Here is a 19,747-nt window from a genome sequence, read left to right on the forward strand (position 1 = left end):
CAGAAGCACCGATTTCACTCCGCCGTACTCGTGTGTATCATTCAAATAATCTTCCAATTGGTCTTGGTGTGAAAGTCGATCACAATTCTATGTGGTTCAAGATGTATCATTCAAATGATATTCAAATTGGACCGTGTGAAAGTCACTCACGATTCTGTGGTTCAAGATGTATCATTCAATCGGACTGAAAGTCACTCACAATTCTGTGGTTCAAGATGTATCATTCAAATCTTCAAATTGGACTGTGTGAAAGTCACTCACGATTCTAAGTGGTTCGAGATTAAGAGCACTAGATGAAAGCGTTGCCAACCACCTCATGATGACTCAACTCAAATCCACCCAATAAATGAGACGGAAAAGGAAAACAAAAGGTCTAAATCTCATTTACTTGCAATGAGAAAAACAACAATACGTAATATATAGTCATAAAAAAGCATGCATAAAAACAAACATAAAAGTTCAAACAAGACAACTTATCTTTTTTTTCATAAGCATCAACAATTATAAAAGCAAACATGCATATAAATCCACAAACAACATACAGAATAGGATCCACAAAACTGCATCATCTCCACCCCTCCTTCCGGGAACAAAACGACAAAACATGTTAAAGGTTATTACATGGTTGAGGTAGAGGGATTGTGTAAACAGCAACGGCTGAACAAAATGATGTTTAAAGTTGTTGCATGGGTTATAAAGGCGAACAGTTATTTCAGGTGGTGATATCTGGTTGGCTTAGTGAAGTAATGGGACTAGCAGTGAATCAGGGCAGGTAAAAGGCTGAAAGCACCTGTGTAGCGGCGGCACAGCGAGCATCCTCTACTGTGCCCACGGCGCTGGGCCTCGGCAGGGTCATGACCGTGCCGGTGAAGGGCACGGCCAGCCCGGCAACCTGCACCGTGTAAGTGAAGTACAGGAAGCCATTGGGCCCTGTGGCGCTGTACTGAACGTCGTAGCGCGGCTGCCCGCATCCGTACAGCTCGCACACCTTGCGGAGGACGACCATGGGGGACGCCGCCACCACCGAGCCCCCCTCAGAGAGGCCGTTGTTGGAGCATGAACTGGGGCGGGACATTGGGGGGGCGGCGGTGGTGGTGATGGGTCCCCCCACTGCCTTGGAGAAGGCCCGCGGCGCCTTCTCCTGGGACCGGAGAAGGCGCGGGGGCAGCAGGGTCGAGGCGCGGGACTCGCCCGAGGACTTGGCGGGCTTCGCGGGCGTCGCCAGGAGGCTCCTGGGTATTTTTGGCGGAGCCGCCGAACCCTGGGTGCTGGGCGTGGCTGCCGGATGCCACTTGACAGAAATGGTCACGTTGTAGTTCTTCTTGAAAGCTGCAGGGGACGTGATAGAGGAGAAACAATTGTAAATACAGGTCAGGATACCAATTTTGTCCAATGAGGAGAGAACTAATACAGGATAAACAAGCAACATTGGAAGTAATGAAGAAAAGAAAATTAGCAAATGAAATTGCTACTGGAATATTATTCAAATTGAAACTGATAAAATTATCTTTGTGGGGTTCTCGCTCCCGCTTGGATTTAAGTAAATATATTTTTTGTTCACTAAAGAGCTGGAGAGATGGCCAGACCCCCCGTTACTGAACGAACAAACACACAATATCAGAATATAACAGTCGTACAAATAGACCTGTGGGGTCCATTTGGTTCCATTTTGTTCAATCTCAAGAGTTAACAAAACACTGAGGATGTCACAGTGTAGATTGCATTGGGGTCCCGGAGATAAAGACATTTATCAAACGGGGGTGCGCGTCAAATTGGGGGTCCTTGAAACAAATAATAAATTGAGAATCACTGCTATTAGAATGTAGTCCATTTCCATTGGGCTGGCGGTCTGTAACACAAGGGGACCTGCAGATCCAAACACTAGTTAACCCTTTAAGACATTGATTGCCAGAATTATTTCAGATTTTTTGCATTTTCATGCCAGGGTTTTTACATTGAAAAAAGAAGGTACTCAGGAGCTGAGATACAAAATTTTTAAGTTTTAAGTTAACAAGGAAGTGGATGGGAGTCTAGATCTTCGACAAATCATATCTCCTTGGTCTTTTGAAATTTGAAATTTTTTTTTCTTCCTAAAAACGAGTTAACTCGATCTAGGCAATCAAGCGATGGATTCTTAAAAACTTGTTAACTCGATCTAGGCAATCAATGTGTTAAGACCGGGAACGCATCTGTGTATCATTTTTTTAAATTTCTTTGGTCATTCAAAAATAGCAGATCTACAAGCTCAAGAGTGCCGCGCTATGAGCTTGTAGATCTGCCATTTATGAAACATCATGAACATTTTTGCAACATTTTTAACTAAAATCTTTGCTTCTGGGGGATTCTACAAATGTCTTCTAAATCCTAACAGTTTATTTGGAAAAAAAAACATCTGAAAATATTTTGCTCCAGGGACCCCCAGAAGCAAAGACTTGAGTTAAAATGTATGTATGTATGTATAAAGATTTGCACACATTTTCACGTTTTTTTCCCTAAAAAAATTGCAGATCTACAAGCTCATAGCGCGGCACTCGGTGCCGCGCTATGAGCTTGTATATCTGCAATTTTTGAATAGCCAAAGAAATCTAAAAAGTGACACAGATTCTTTCCCGGTCTTCATGGGTTAAGTCCAACCTACCTACCTTCTACCAGGATCTTCTTGGCCATGGAGGCGGTGTGGTGAGAGGAGTAGGCCACCAGAGCAGACATGCCCTCTATGCCAGGCCCCGTCTTCAGAGTCACAGCCTCCGCTCCTTCACTCAGACCATGCAGCACCTTGGGAGTGAGGAAGAATTGTACGTTATACTATATTGTTTGTTAGTTTATATCTAAACTTTACATTTTACCATCACTCATAGTATAATACATTATGATGTCATATTTGGTAGCCTGATGGATGCCAAAGATGTCTCCGCTAGGCCTGATAGCTATTGTTTTTGTTAGGAACAGCTCAATTAATTAGTAGTTATCCACTATGAAGGGTTATCCCAGAAGAACCTTCCATAACCACAAACTTTCCAGAACCTGTGAAGTTCTGTGATGTTTTTATTTTGCTGACGTTTCCATTTGAACCAGAACCACCCCTGAAAAGGAAAATACATCTAAAAAAAACATCTCTTAAGAGATGGGTTTGTGTGTGAAAATCCCAGTAGATCAGCAGTTTCTGACATACTCTCAGACCAGCCGCTTGGCACCAGCAACCATGCCACGTTCAAAGTCACTTAATTCACCTTCTGTCGCCATTCCGACGCCTGGTTTGAACTACCATGGATTAAAGCTAAGTAAAAAGTGGTGTCAGGCCAGGTCCTAATTCGTGAAACAAACATGTCTTAAAATAACAAAAATAGCTGATCTACAAGCTCACAGTGAGCTTGTAGATCGGCTATTTTGTCTGTGCAGCAACATGCTTCCATAGAAGACATGCTGGCGTCTATGGAATCCAAGTGACTGAAATCAGTCGTGGCGACTGAGAACTTAAAAGACCCCGAGTCAGGGTCAGTTTTATACTCTCAAAACGTTCAATGGAACACTTCCCAACATTGCAGGAGGGCTCTTCAGCAAGGAATATAATTAGTGGGACAGTACAGATGATATTGTATACTATTTTGTCATTACAGATTAGTGTTTGCAGGCTGCTGCCCTGGTTCATTCTCTTTCACAACCTTAGAGCTGCTCGAACTCATTCCTCAAATAGTGTTTCTGTGTACATTATCATGCTCAATCTGTAAGTTAGTGTGAGTGTGTGTGTGTGTGTGTGTGTGTGCGCGTGCGCATGTGCGTGTGTGTGCGCATGTGCGTGTGTGCGCGCGCGCGCGCGCGCGCGCGCGCGCGCGCGCGCATGTGCGTACACATGTTGTGACTCTAGACTTCATTTCTTTGCAGACAGTCCATCAGCCCCGGGTCAGTGATGTTTTTAGCTGCACGTCCTACGTCTGTGACTCATATTATTCCAAAACACATTAAACTTACTATCAACGCGTCCAGAAGACACGCAATGTTTACATTGACCGGAGAATCACCATTTTCTTTTGCCGACCGGACGGACGTGACTTTCAACTTGTAATTGGGGACGTGATTTACAACTTGTAATTGGGGACGTGATTTACAACTTGTAATTGGCTTTTACAACCACCAACCAACCTCTCCACTTACGTATAAAGAAACGTCTCTCAGTCCTCTCCCGACCCCACTCTGTATAAAATTAATCATAAGAATTGCCTTGATTGCAAGGACAAGGGACATCATCATTAAATGGGCTGCGTCGGAAAACACTTGTGGTAGCAACTTGACGACAGCCCAATCTGTTGAAAAGAACTCTGCCTTCTCTTCTCCTCCTGCCAGGCACTCAATGGCTCTGTTGCAGAGTGTTGCTGTGTGTGTGTGTGTGTGTGTGTGTGTGTGTGTGTGTGTGTGTGTGTGTGTGTGTCAGAAAGAGACTTGATGCGAGTGTGTGGGAGACACAGGCTGCCCATTTACTTATCCCACGTCAATTTGTCATGTCATTTGATTGGGGACGCATTTAGAAGACCAACCGTGGGTCCCGGGACCCATTACAACCAAACCTAGCTCTTGATAGCCTTTCATTTAGGAAGGGGCCAAACGCGCCCCCAAAGGGCCCTTTTTTTCTAGTTTATAAAACACCCTGATGAAGGCCTGTGTGAGAATGCAATCTGTAAGCATTGTGAAAGAAACCTCCACACTAGTGCCGCGTTTCCTACCTCAAAAGAACTTCTCAAACCACAACCCTTCCAATACCATCCTTCCCTTTGCCCCCGTGACCAAGTTCCGCAACATGGGTGACCGGGCATTCTGCTCCACACCATTTGAGAGCCTCACAGTCTACCAACGCTTTTAAAAATGGGCTAAAAACATTCCTTTTAAACAAAGCTATACTTAGTCTTTTTTTTTTACTCTATGCCTTAATTCGTTTTAAATCTACGTTTTACCCCAAGAAGGGTCTTATGTTGTTGCCGATGTGTTTTGTTTCAGTTTTGCTGTTTTTATAGGAGTAGTTCACCCAAAGAAATACTTATTTTCTATCAATTACACACCCCATGAAGCCTTGAATTCATGGAGATTTTTTTTTGTTTTTCTCGCATTCCTGAACCAATAATTTGATGACGGGTCAATAGGAGACTCATGTCTCCTACCGGAGACTCTGCTGGTCATCAAATTATTGGCTTAGGATTGCGACAAAAACAAAGAAATCTCCATGAATTCAAGGCTTCATGGGGCGTGTAATTGATAGACAATAAGTAATTTCTTGGGTGAACTACTCCTTTAAACCCTGTAGCACTTAGTGATTTGCAAAAAATGTAAAGTGTTAAAGTGTTTTATTATTATTATTACTAGTATTATTATTACCCCACCTTCAGTAGATACTCCCTCCCCACGCTGAGGGGGAAGGGCTCCAGGCAGAGGTGGCGCTTCTCGGTGCTCCGCCGGACGCTCAGGCGGACGTTGGCGCCCAGCGGGTGGCCGTGCAGCGCCTGGACCGCGCCGGCGGCCGCGGCCGGCGAGCCGTACTTGGCGTAGGCGAAGCCGCGGTTCTGCCCGCTGAAGTTCATCATGAGGCGGAACTCCCACAGGGCGCCCGCGGAGCCGAAGAGCGGGATGAGCACGTCCTCGTAGGCGTCGCGCGGGATGTGGCTGATGAACACCTCGGAGCCGGCGCACGGGGCGGGGCCCTTCCAGCCTGAAACCACACACACACAATGGGTTAAATCAATTTAACCCATTAAGACCTGGAACGCATCTGTGTCACTTTTTGATTTGAGCTAAAAAAAAAGCATTATTTTACACTTGGGGCTATTCAAAAATAGCAGATATACAAGCTCATAGCGCGGCACCGAGTGCCGCGCTATGAGCTTGTAGATCTGCTATTTTTTGAGAAATCGTAAAAATGTGTGCAAATCTTTGAATATACATATTTTTTTCAAGCGAACATTTGTAACTCAGATCTTTGCTTCTGTTGGGGGGTCCCTGGAACAAAATATTTTGAAATGGGGGTCCTTGGCCAAATACATATACATTTTGGGGTCCTTGGCGAGAGAGTTTGAGAACCACTGACATAGTAACATAAGTTTTTTTCAAAAAACTTTTAGAAGACATTCTAAAAACAGACATTTTATAGAATCGGGTCTTAATGGGTTAATAATGTACGTCATAGACCAGTGGGGTCCGGGGGGACCCCCAGCCCCAGGGGTCCCTTGATGGGGTCCCCAGCCAAATTATTGATAGTTATAGGAACCAACTGGACCCTTATGGCGGTGGTTCTCAAACTTTTTCATGTCAAGGACCCCCAAATTGACACTTATTAGCCCGCGGACCACCCATTTGAAAATATATATGAAGGAACCCCCATAAGAGAAGATTTTTACGGCTCTAGCAGTGATTTTCAACCATTTTAAGTTCAAGGACCCCCAGTTTGACATGCATTAGGCTACGGACCCCCATTTAATGGCATTTCTATCTCTGGGACCCCAATTTACTTTGTAAAATCAATGTTAATTTAACTCTGAGTGTGTACAAATGGAACCAAATGGACCCATAGGGGTCCATTTGGTTCCATTTGCACACTCTCAGAGTTACAGACTTATAAGGGTCCATTTGGTTCCTTACTACCTATTTAGCTGGGGACCCCCTGGAACTCCCTCAAGGACCCCTGGGGGTCCCCGGACCCCACTTTGAGAACCAATGCCTTGTGGGTCTGTAACTCCGAGAGTACACTCTCAAGAGTTAGATTAACACTGATGATACTAGAGATCAAAATGGTATAACATGGGCAGCGAGCTTAACAAACGGTTATTGGAGTTACTGACTAATCTTTTCTATTTGATTGAGTACTTTTTCCAGCATTTGGCAGCAAGGTGTATGCCGTGTGTGTGTGTGTGTGTGTGTGTGTGTGTGTGTGTGTGTGTGTGTTTGTTTGTGTTACCTTGGGGCGGCCCTCCAAACTTCCTCTGGCCGTTGACCTGTGTCAGCTTCAGGTTGGTCATCTTCAGCCACCTGTCCAGAGCCGCCTTACGTTCAGGGTTCACCTTGAGTCACAGTTTGGAAACAAAAGCAGCAACAAAACAAACAAACATTTAAACATGAACCACTTTTAACTACTCTCAAAACCTCATGAGAACAACTTTGAGGAAGTTGAACTATACTGGAGTATCTCCATTTTTTCAATACTTTTACTTCTACTCTCCACTACATCTCAGAGGCAAATATTGTACTTTTACTCCACTACAATTAACTGAAAACTTAGTGACTTTGTAGATTTGGATTATTATTACAAAACATACATTTACCACTTTTAAACTTTGGCCATTTGAAAATAGCAGATCGACAAGCTCACAATGCGTGGCTATGTATGCCAGCTTGTGGATCTGCTATTTTCAAAATACTTTTACACATTTCAGACGGGATCATTCTACATAACCAATACTTTATAAGTACGTTTTGATGCCGATACTTTTGTACTTTTACTCAAGTCAATTTAGATAAGATCACCGGACTTTTACTTGTAATAAGAGTATTTCTGCACTGCAGTGTTGACACTTTTACTTAAGTAAACAATTTGAGTACTTTTCCCCCTGATCCTCGTCGAGTTTTTTAGGGGAAAAACAAGGTTAACAAAAAATATGGACCTTAATTAGTTCATGCGCAACAGCTGCGTCATGTCTGATAACAACATGCTCCCCCCCATGGCAAAGCCCCGCACACATTAACACAATCTTAATTAAGTGTAACACTGTATCCTAAAGTGTAACACTTGGATACATTAATCCTAATAGGCCTGCAAGAGTTCAATTAACCATTGTAGCACGTTTGCATGATCGACTTTATGCCGTTTAGGTAAAGTTCTGGGCTTTATTTAATTGTTGGGTCAGACAGACAGACAGACAGACAGACAGACAGGTGGGATGAAATAAACTCAATCAAGACGCACCAACGGACCGTGTTTGATCTTCATTCCCAACCGGGACGTGAATTAATTGCAATTAAATGAAAAACAACAAATCAACAGCATCTTTACCTGCTGGTCCCGCTCGGTGTCCATCATTTTCAACCGTGTGTGTGTGTGTGTGTGTGTGTGTGTGTGTGTACAGTGTGGGAGGGGTGCGGGGTGTGCATGTGGGTGTGTTTGGGGGTAACTGGGTGTCAGTGTTGCCATATCGTGTGAGAGAGATAAGCAACCATGGTCTAGGAAAAGAAGCGATGCGACGTATTGTGAGCTTATAGATCTGCTAGTTTCTAAAACTCTTGCCAATTTTTTTTTGGGGGGGGGGAATATTTGGAAGATTTTTCACAACACATATCTTGGTACGGGAGGCTCCCTAGCACAAAACATTTTCAGAAGGGGGTTTAGAGCCAAATATAATTACTTTGGGGGTCCTTGACATGGAAATATTTTGAGAACCACTGGTTTAAATAATGATTTTAAAAAAACTTTTAGAAACAAGGCAACATGGCAACACTGGTGTGTGTGTGTGTGTGTGTGTGTGTGTGTGTGTGTGTGTGTGTGTGTGTGTGTGTGTGTAGCAGCAGGAGGTCTGCAGCAGGCCATGAACCAGCCGTGACCTCCCTTGGTGTGCAGCCATTGGACAGAGTCTGATGATGATGTACAGAGTTGGGCGTCAGTCAAGTGGATGTGAAACAGTGGTTGCTATAAGGTAGGTTGACCTGCAGTCCAACAGCTTTTTTTAGGCTCTATGCACAGCAGCCATGTTGGAAAGAAATTGGGCCTCTTCCTTACTTCCTCCACAGGTTTTACCAATGATACTAATGAAGGCTCTGTTCCATTTAGTGTAGCACAGTTCTCAAACCTTTTAATTTCAAGGACTCCTATAACTCTGAGAGTGTACAAATGGAACCAAATGGACCCTTACGGGTCCATTTGGTTCCATTTGTACACTCTTAGAGTTACACACCCGTAAGGGGCCACTTGGAACCCCCTCAAGGAACTATGGGGGTCCCTGGACCACACTTTGAGACCCACTGGTGTAGCAGAGTGTTTCCAGTGAGCCAACATGCACAATATCAGCACCCTGACTCTGTTTGACCAAGAATGGAACAGACAGAGCCTTCATTAGTATCATTGGTAACACCTGTGATGGAAGTAAGAAGAAACCCAATTTCTTTCCAATATGTCTGCTGTGCATAGAGCCTATTAAAACCATATAGCAACACTTGTAGCCAGTGCCAGAATGCGACATCATCATGCGTTTGTTTATAAGTGTGTCAAACTGAACACACGTTCTTCTTCGGAGAGTTTGTTTTGCAAAGTAAACAACTCAGTTGTTTACAATCTATTTATTTGCAAAACTGTCAACCAACACCTTTACCTTTTACCAGTTTTTACCACTGTTTTTGCAAAGCTGTAAACAACTTACTGCTTTTTACACTCAATTTACACGCAACAACTGTAAACGCAACTCACTGTTTTACTCATTTTTGACTCGTCATTTGCAATGTAATGTAATGTGTATTTGCATAGTACTTCTAGCAACATTATAGAAATACAGTGTTGGTCTCTCTCTACAAACTATTTTGCCTTTCCACATCCACACAGGTGAAAACACTTTACTTGTATAGATAATGAGTTCACTTACAAAGCAGAGAGCTTGAGCACAGGACAGGTAAACAGCTGGTCTGCAGTAGCCTCGGAAACCCATGCCTTTTTTTTAGGTCTGCAGTGACAAGAAGGGATGAGGACAATAATGAAGAAAGAGGGGTGAGAACTAGGAGGTGAATATAAGGAGGTGAAGAAGCAAAAGGATGAGGAAAAGGAGAGGAAGGGCAGTCAGGAACACAATCAGTGATCAGGGCATCTGTGGTTGACTTAACCATGTTGTCAGGAGGGCTGGTCACCAGGTTCAACCCAATCTGAGCCAGTCTGGTGCAGCTGCAGCTATCTGGGTATTTCATGAGAACTGTCAGTGCTGCCTGTAGTCTGGCAGCAGGCTACAACAGTGGACGGTTCTCAAACTTTCTCAAGTCAAGGACTCCCTAATTCAGTGGTTTTCAACCTTTTTCATGCCAAGGACCCCTAAATTGATATACATTTGGCCACAGACCCCCATCTGAAAATGTTTTGTGCCAGGTACCCCCAGAAGCAAAGATTTCAGTTAAAAATATTTTTGAGTGCCAGAATTTATTCATAATGTACTCACCCACTGCCAGCGTTTTTAATGTTTTTTTTATAGAAAAAAATCGAATTATTTGTCCGTTTGTTTTTTAACATTGAAGTGAATGGATTTTTTTTCTTCGGATCGTTATCTCCTAATTCGTTGTGAATAACGAAAAAAAAATGAATACTCAAAAATTTGAGAAACATTTTAGAAATTTAAAAACAAAATAAAAAAAAAAGACAAAAAGGGGAGAATTCTCCCCTTTGGCGGTGAGTGTGTTAAAAAATATATATATATTCAAAGATATGCACACATTTTCACGATTTTTCAAAAATAGCAGATCTACATGCTCATAGCGCGAACTGATTTTGCTGGGGACCTCCTGGTACCCCCTCAAGGACCACTGATGGTCCCCGGACCACTGGTTGAGAACCACTACCCTAATTGATATGTATTTGGCCGCGGACCCCCCCTCTTATGAAAAGGTTTTGTGCCAGGGACCACCCCCAGAAGAGAAGATTTATGTTAAAGAAATGATCAAAATTATTAAAACATTTCCAGATCTGCTATTTTTGAATAGGCCAACATATAAATGGATAAAGTGGTTAAAATTACTGTGATGCTGTATGTAAATATATAACACATTTTTATGGGACCCTATGTTTATGGGGGGGGGGGGTCCATTACATTACATTACATTACATTACTTACATTACATTACAGTCATTTAGCATACGCTTTTATCCAAAGCGACTTACAATAAGTGCATTCAACATAAGGGAAACAAAACTACTAATCACCAGAAGTCTTAAGTGCATTTTCTGCTAAAACAAGCAGCCAAGAGTATACCTAGCGCTAAGGTAAAAGTGCAATATATCAGCTACCTACTTTCTTAAACAGATGAGACAAATAGCAAAATAAAATGAGCAAGAGCTAAAACAAATAAGTGTATCGACTAAACAAGATTCAATAAAACAATACAACAATACTAGTTTGTACAACTAGTTAACAACAAGTAGGCAAGGCGAAGAGGAAGGGTAGTGTTTCCTGAAGAGGTGGGTTTTCAGCCTGCGGCGAAAGATTGGGAGTGACTCTGCTGTCCTGACATCAGTGGGGAGTTCATTCCACCACTGTGGGGCCAGAACAGAAAAAAGTTGTGACCGTGTAGATCGGCCAGAATCCTTTGAGAACCACTGGGCTGCAATAATATGTACTGTACACTCATAATGAGAAGGATCTATGTCTTGTACATTGGAAATTGTATGAGTGTGTTTATTATTGATTAAACTTTTCTGAACCCATAGGCCATAGCACTTGCCTATAGCCTCGTTCCCAGCCTTGGCACTTGCCCTAGCCTTGACGACCTGGCAGGCTTATGCAAAGGTTACACTGTAATTTAGATGGCATGTTATTTAGACAGATGCCAGGTTCATTTGTTGACCAGGCATCCTATAGTGTGTAAAGTTTCAATGTACAGATTATTTATTTTTTGATATTATACTGTTTAGACTGATGATAGGTTCTTGGTTTAACTATATCCTAGATTACTATCTCAATGCATTTGATGTATGCGTTTTACCTTGCTTACTGTAAATCGCTCTGGATTAAGAGCTTCTGCTAAACGCTTTAATTGTAAATTGTATGTCTCTGTATGTCTCTCAGACTATGACACCGTACTCTGAAACAGCGTGTGTGAGGAGGGGTCTCTCTGCACCACCTCGTCTACTGAAACGCCAGGATTAAGATGAAGCAGCCCGTACAGACGTACAGAGCCCCTTATGGAGAAGAAACGCACTGAGATATGAACATGTGCAGGTAAGCTATAATGCGATGTGAGAGTGCGGTCTAGCCAACACCAGCTCGGGACTCCTGAATCGCTTCCCTCCACACTCTCCTATCTAACATCAGGGTCTTGAGCTCTACAGTGCTCTACTGCAGTGTGTTTCAACCTTTTTCATGCCAAGGGACCCCTAAATTGATATACATTTGGCCGCGGACCCCCATCTGAAAATGTTGTGCCAGAGACCCCCCCCCAGAAGCAAAGATTTGAGTTAAAAATGTTCGCTTTAAAGAATATGTATATTCAAGGCTATGCACACATTTTCAAGATTTTTCAAAAATAGCAGATCTACAAGCTCATAGCGCGGCACTCGGTGCCGCGCTATGAGCTTGTAGATCTGCTATTTTTGAATAGCCGAAGCTAAGTGGATAAAATGATTGTGACGCTATGTTAACTCATTTTGCTGGGGACCCCCTGGTACCCCCTCAAGGACCACTGGTGGTCCCCGGACCACTGGTTGACAACCACTGCTCTACTGTGCTACTGCATGCCTCCACCAGTGACAGCTGTGTGTCTGGAGGCATTTATATTGTAAGTATGTACGTACGTACGTACGTACGTACGTACATACGTGAACATTGTGAACGCGATATGTGGCACAAACATCCACTTGGAAAAAAAAAAAAAAAAAAAACCGATGTTATATGTTCGTTAAATTCCTTCAGAGTCTTCATTCACTATATACCGTATACCAGTGGTTCTCAAAATGGGGTCCCAGGGGGTCCCCAGCAAAAGTATAGTTAATATAGCATCACAATAATTTTAACCACTTTATCAATTTATATTTTGGCTATATTCAAAAATAGCAGATATAGAAGCTCACAGCGAGCTTGTGCACCTGATGTTTTTGAATATTTTTGATCATTTTTTAAAAACCTTTTCAGATGGAGGTCCATGGGGTCCAAATTCATATGAATTTGGGGGTCCTTGACAGTTTGAGAACCACTGGTATATACTATATGAGTCTGGACAGACACGGATGTAAAGGGCAACTGGTTGGCAGAGGCATACAACCGTGATGGGGTACTGTACTGTACCTCTAGTTTCTGACAGTAGGTGGAGCTATCGTTATGCAGTACATCATGAGCTAGTGCATGTGTGGAAGGCAGGTGTCAACCTTGCAATGGATACATGAGTGTTTACTACGTGTATGCAGTGGTGGAAAAAGTACTCAATTGCTTTACTTAAGTAAAAGTACCAATACTGCAATGTAGAAGTACTCCGTTACAAGTAAAAGTCCGGAATTAAAAATGTACTTGAGTAAAAGTGCAAAAGTATTGGCATCAAAATGTACTTAAAGTACCAAAAGTAAAAGTACTAAAATGTTTGAAAATAGCAGATCTACAAGCTCACAACGCGTCGCGATGCGACGCGTTGTGAGCTTGTAGATCTGCTATTTTCAAATAGCCTATGTATAAAATAGGGTTAAAGTGGTTAATGTGTGTTTTATAATATAAAAATGCATATCTGAAAAGTAACGAGTAGCTAAAGTTTTCAAATAATTGTAGTGGAGTAAAAGTACAATATTTGCCTCTGAGATGTAGTCGAGTAAAAGTAAAAGTATTGGAAATTGGAAATACTCAAGTAAAGTACAAATACCTCAAAATTGTACTTAAGTACAGTACTTGAGTAAATGTACTTAGTTACTTTACACTACTGCGTGTATGACAAACTTCTATGCACTGCACACAGAAAACTCAAAAGCCACGAAAGTGGAAGCCATTAATTGATTGATTGAATACTTTATTAACAGTTTGCCAAAAGTACAGGGGTACAGTTATGCAATGATGCTAAAAGGATAACACAAAAAGCCCTGAGGGCTTGTTTCCATTGTGGTCCTGTGTATTCAATCCATCAAGACATATAAAGACATACAATATCATACAAGAAATCATCAATAGTAGAAGCAATAAAAGTATACTTACAGAGAAACTTTGGGGGGGTAGTCATTTATTTTGGCAAGCTAGAAGACTGGTCTAGGTCACATTGCAAATTGCAGACAGGTGCTCTTTTATGGCGGTTTTGAAGGAGGGTAGGGAGTCACACTTTTTTTGAGCTGTTGGTAGGGCATTGCACATATTGGTGGCATAATAGTAGAATAAATTCATCCACTCGTTTGTGCCGAATCTGGGGGGAATGGGATCAGTGGAGCTCCCTCTGGTGTTGTGCCCGTGGGTGTTTGTCACTCTTTTGAAGTATTTTGATAGGTACATGCAGGGCACTGGTCCCTTGAGCATCTTGAAGACCAGGCCTATTGCAAGTTGCTGTACTCTGTCCTCTACCCTGAGCCATCCCACCCTAGCATAATGAGCAGGGGTTAGGTGAGGTCTATTTCGTAGTCTGATCAATGCGTAGTTCAGGGGTGATGCAACTTTGATGATGGGGAGGGCCACTATATTTCCACACTCACTCCAGAGGAGCCACATTGCATATACTGTCAGGCAGACACCTCTTATCTCCGTATTTTAACTTTTTTTGTAAATTAATGCCGTACCTCGCCATTCTACAGTTTGTCACACAAAAGTAGCAAAAATAGCCGATCTACAAGCTCAAAACGCGTCGCGGTGCGATGCGTTTTGAGCTTGTAGATCTGCTATTTTTTGCATTTTTTTTATTGGAATCCTGAAAAGATTTATTTGTATTTAATTTCAAATGTATTTAGGCATACTTATGTTAACTTCATGAACTTAAATACAAATACATTGGACATAAAAAATACAATAGAATTGTAATACTAGTCATCAAGCTACTAATATAGACTGAAGTAATTAAAGCGGGTCATGTTTGCATGTTTGGAAGTGTAACAGCTGAAATCAATAATATATCAGTAATCCGATATTAACCTGCGGGCCGCATTAAGTGAAGGTGGGGGCCGCATGTTGCCCCCGTTCAGCCAGTTGCCCATGTATGGCGTAGTTGGTGCTTCATGTGCGTATTCAGAGGGTTATTGTGTGCTGTATTGAAACAAAAACGAAAATGTTTAATTGAGTTTTGCAATTATTGTATGCTTTTACAAGAAAAGTATAATGTTTTGATGGTTTGGTGTCATGTTTTGTGTTTAGTGTGTTGTAGACTGTAGAGTTTTGCTAAATATAGCCTAGTTTCAAAGAACCACACGAACCCTAGCACCCTTATTCTGGGCATATCATAGGTGAACGCATTCGGAAAGAATACGTGAATATTGGGTGAAACTAGCAGATCTATAAGCTCACAACTTGCCACGTTGTGTTGGCACGTCGCGTTGTGAGCTTGTACATTGTTTAATTTCACCAAGTACAGACCCCTGGGGGTTCAACAAAGTCTAGTGGCTGTTAAGCAATCAGAAGAACAAGTGTACTGCAGAGTGCAGACGGTGTGATGGTGAATTGCATGTCAAATGAAGCAAATTTACCAATTCACAAAAAAATATGCATCAACACAGATTTCTGAGGAGAGTGTGGCATACTGTACAGAGCAGTGTAATTGCCACGTACTTAAATATGTTATTCTATACTGGATGCATGCACTCCATCTCGCACGTGTAAAGACATCCCCATTCAAATCCAAGCGTTTCTATTTTGAGCGTTTAAAAGGCACAAGATCGCCTTCAGGTGCATAACATTGCTGTCGGGCTGAAAGCTCTTATCTCCATTATTCTTTTTTCTTTTTTGTAAAATTAATGCCCTATTTTATCATACTACAGCAGGGGTTCTCAACCAGTGGTCCGGGGACCACCAGTGGTCCTTCAGGGGGTTCCAGGGCGTCCCCAGCTAAATGATAGATATTTAGGAACCAAATGGACCCTTATCATAGGGGTCTTATGTGCTTGTAACTCAGAGAGTGTACAAATGGAACCGGGTCCATTTGGTTCCATTTGTACACTCTCTGAGTTAAATTAACATTGATTTTACAATATAAATTAGGGTCCCAGAGATAGAAATGCCATTAAATGGGGGTCCGTAGCATCACACAAAAGTATCAAAAGTAGCACATCCACAACCTCGCGCCACGTTTCGAGCTTGTCGATATGCTACTTTTAGCTATTTTGGAATTTGAATCCTGAAAAGTAACAGCTTTGGACATATGAGTTTTCCACCCGACAGAGGAGAGAGCAAGCTGTGGGCCTGTGCTTATATGTTCTTCAGTTGGTACACTTGGCAGTTAACGCCTGAACTATGTAACGAACGCCACCACTTCTAAAGTATATCACCCATTCACCCTTGAGTCAGCTTGCACTCTATGGGGTGTGACATCTGTTCAATCTTCCTCCCACCTGAAGTGCAGTTAAGTAAGTTATAGTTTTATTTCAACATTTGATTTGGAGGATAAACCCCTTCAGATGCACCGTCTCGTTTTCGAGGGGGGGTCCTCAGGCACACAACACACAAACGATGACAAGAAACAATCGCTCGACAATCAACAGTAAGCTTTTTAGCGGCCTGTTGCCGGTGGCTCTGAGACTGCGTAGACGTTTTCCGTGCGGCAACGTCTGAAACAGTCTGTGGTTGGGATTGGCTTCGTTCCTTGTGTTAGTAGTCACTAGTAGTCTATAGAGGTGGTAAATAGTGGCTTGACAGGGACATGCTGTAGCCCCATTGCAAGATGTAGTTATTAATAGGTTATCATCGAATGATCCCTGCAAGTTCAGTCAGTATCCACATGATGGCAGTGTGGGTTCATGTCTGCTGTAGCCTACTCCAAATAACAGTCCTCATTTTAGAGCAAAATACTGTGTTGTATATGGAATGTAATTGCCATAATAATCATTGAAGGTTGTATTCCTATTCCTTTTGACCCCTTTTGTCCCCAATTTGGTAGTTGCCAATGAATTCCTCCCACTGCTTGTACCCTATTGGAAACCAGAAACTTTTTAACTGTGTTCTGGTGAATTTTGGTATTTTGACTTTTTTCAGGCTTGCTTTACTAGCATTGCCAAATGATGGGTAGCCTACATTTTCCCTGGGATGGGGGGGGGGCATATCAAGGGGTTTCCTGTTTTACCAGTGTTGCCATGTCTGCTTATTGTAAGCGACTTTGAGGTCACTTGTAAATATTGGTAGTTGCGGGTGGTGTTTTTTTGGGCTTGTTTCTAAAGTTTAGTTGTTTATTTGGGCTTGTTTCCTAATGTTGTTTTTTCATGCCAAGCACCCCCAGATTATCTGTATTTGTCCACGGAACCTCATCTGAATATTTTGTGCCAGGGACCCCACACAAGATTTGTGTTGTTGAAATGTTTTAAGCAGATCTACAAGCTCACAGAGCTTGTCCTGGATATCTGGTATATTCACATAGCCGATGTAAAGTGGTAAAACTTAGCCTAGTAGTCGCTTCTTTTGGGCTCTAAGATTTCCCTATGGGGATATCGACACTAAAAATAAAGCCACGAACCAGGGGGACGGCGCTCTCCCGAGGCAGTGACGTCAGACTTGGGTGCTCTATGATCCCTGGCACAGTGCAGATCACTACGCTATCCATACAGTTTGCAGCAGCCGGATCAGTTAGTCTGTTAACTGTTCATTAATTAGCCATGCTGCTTGACATCTGTCTAGACAACAACACCAGTCTGTTGTAGCGCAGGCTGTTACATGTGACAACAATCAGTGCCTGGCACCCAGTGGTGGAAAGACTACTAGTAGCTCACAATGCGTCGCGAGCTTGTAGATCGGCTATTTTCAAATGGCCGAAATGTTTAGAGGGCTGAAGTGGGTAATGTATGTTAATAATAATCAAAATCTACAAAGTAACTAAAGTTTTCAAATAATTGTAGTGGAGTAAAAGTACAATATTTGCCTCTGTGAAATTGGAAATACTCCAGTAAAGTAAAAGTACCTCAAAATTGTGTGTGTGTGTGTGTGTGTGTGTGTGTGTGTGTGTGTGTGTGTGTGTGTGTGTGTGTGTGTGTGTGTGTGTGTGTGTGTGTGTGTGCAATTGTGTGCACAAGAGTGTGTATTTGTCCGTCAGTTTGCCCTCATCATACAGAGTTGGATGTCGTTTTTTTGACAGCATCCGGTGTTTGTGTGTGTTACTATACTTGTGAGGACCACAAGTATAGTGGAATTAGAGAAATAGACGTTGTGAGGACCGTTTTCCTGGTGCTCACAAAAAAAGCTTGTTTCATGATAAAAAATGTATGATTTTTAGAGACTCGTTTACAAATAGAAAAATATTTATGTTGGGGTTAGTGTTAGGATTAGACATTTAGAAGTTTGGGTTTAGGGATTAGAGATACATGCATGATTCCCACACTTAGTTGCGCGCTGGTGTCGTGCACCGAAACATCTGTGACATGATGTGGGCTTGTAGATCTGCTATTTTTTGGCTTTATGCTTACGGTAAAGAATGGGCAAAATAAAATCCTAAAACTTTTCTGTCCTCACAAGTATAGTAACACAAACCTGTGTGTGTGTGTGTGTGTGTGTGTGTGTGTGTGTGTGTGTGTGTGTGTGTGTGTGTGTGTGTGTGTGTGTGTGTGTGTGTGTGTGTGTGTGTGTGTGTGTGTGTGTGTGTGTGTGTGTGTGTGTGTTCAGACAACACTGCCAACGCAGTCAGTCAGTTGTGTGGAAAGAAGCCATCCTGCTGGTCTCTCTCTCTCTCTCTCTCTCTCTCTCTCTCTCTCTCCACATCTGCACATCAAGGCTTCAAACCACCATCATCATCATCATCATCATTATCATCATCATCATCATCATAACACTCCATTCAAAATCACATCTCACATGTTTTATTCAGGGACGGCCTTCTGTCCGCGCATGATGCACACCGCACCGGGGGTTTGTTTGTTTTGTGTACGTTTCATGTTTTGTTTTGTTATTTCTCTCGGTTTGTTGATGTGTGTTTTCGTACTAGTACTAGTACACACATGCACACACACACATGCACACACACACACCCACGGACGCACACCCACGGACGCACGCATGTGCGTGCTACATCAGAACTCTGCTGTATTGGTGTCCCAAAACTGTTGTTAATTAAGATGTTTTCCTTTACTGGGAAGACAGAGAGGGAATAAACTGTCGAGAGAGAGAGAGAGAGAGAGAGAGAGAGAGAGAGAGAGAGAGAGAGAGAGAGAGAGAGAGAGAGAGAGAGAGAGAGAGAGAGAGAGAGAGAGAGAGAGAGAGAGAGAGAGAGAGAGAGAGAGAGAGAGAGAGAGAGAGAGAGAGAGAGAGAGAGAGAGAGAGAGAGAGAGAGAGAGAGAGAGAGAGAGAGAGAGAGAGAGAGAGAACACGCTGCTGAGACACGCTGCTGTATTGAGAGAGAGCCAGACATCAGACATTTGGGGGTGGGGTCGGGTACTGGCATTAGAAAGAGGTTTTACTGATCACCTGCCCCCCCTGTGTGTGTGTGTGTGTGTGTAACTGAGAGAGAGTGCTGAAGGAGCAGTTCAGAAATTAAAAACAACAAAACACTGATGACTTTTATGGATTTCTGTGGGAGGGGGATAGTGCCTTCATCTGCACGTTGCGCTCTGCTCGTTCTGTCGTGCCAAAACAAAGAGAGGTATGGCTGAAAGTGGAAAAGGAGGTGTGTGTGTGTGTGTGTGTGTGTGTGTGTGTGTGTGTGTGTGTGTGTGTGTGTGTGTACATGCATGCTTTTGTGTGAGCAAGCAAGGGAGAAGGGGAGAGAGAAGGCGTGACAGATGTAGTTGAGCAGCAACAAAAGGCAAAGTCACGGCGCTCCGCATTGTTGAGCTTGTAGATCGCCTCTTTTCGATGTTCGGGCGGGGGGGGGGGGGGCAGACGGACAGAAGCCGGTGAGAATGATACTGTCTGGGTTTTACGGAGCCAAAGATGACAGACAGATC

At 42.8% G+C, this 19,747-nt stretch overlaps 2 protein-coding genes across 2 annotated transcripts in view; one reads left to right on the forward strand and one right to left on the reverse strand.

Annotated features, from left to right (window-relative positions):
• Nucleotides 1–19,747, forward strand: part of atoh8 (atonal bHLH transcription factor 8) — a 151,306-nt gene that overhangs the window by 102,039 nt on the left and 29,520 nt on the right. The window lies entirely within an intron of this gene.
• Nucleotides 764–8,056, reverse strand: dnd1 (DND microRNA-mediated repression inhibitor 1; the record flags this gene model as incomplete). The annotated part of the gene is made up of 6 exons (XM_080416601.1): nt 764–1,329; nt 2,643–2,775; nt 4,756–4,809; nt 5,370–5,695; nt 6,938–7,040; nt 8,030–8,056. 6 exons carry the CDS (start codon nt 8,054–8,056, stop codon nt 764–766), a joined length of 1,209 nt encoding a protein of 402 aa, XP_080272727.1.

Source organism: Gymnoscopelus braueri (genome assembly GCF_963280865.1).
Source record: "Gymnoscopelus braueri genome assembly, chromosome: 20".
Classification (NCBI taxonomy): domain Eukaryota; kingdom Metazoa; phylum Chordata; class Actinopteri; order Myctophiformes; family Myctophidae; genus Gymnoscopelus; species Gymnoscopelus braueri.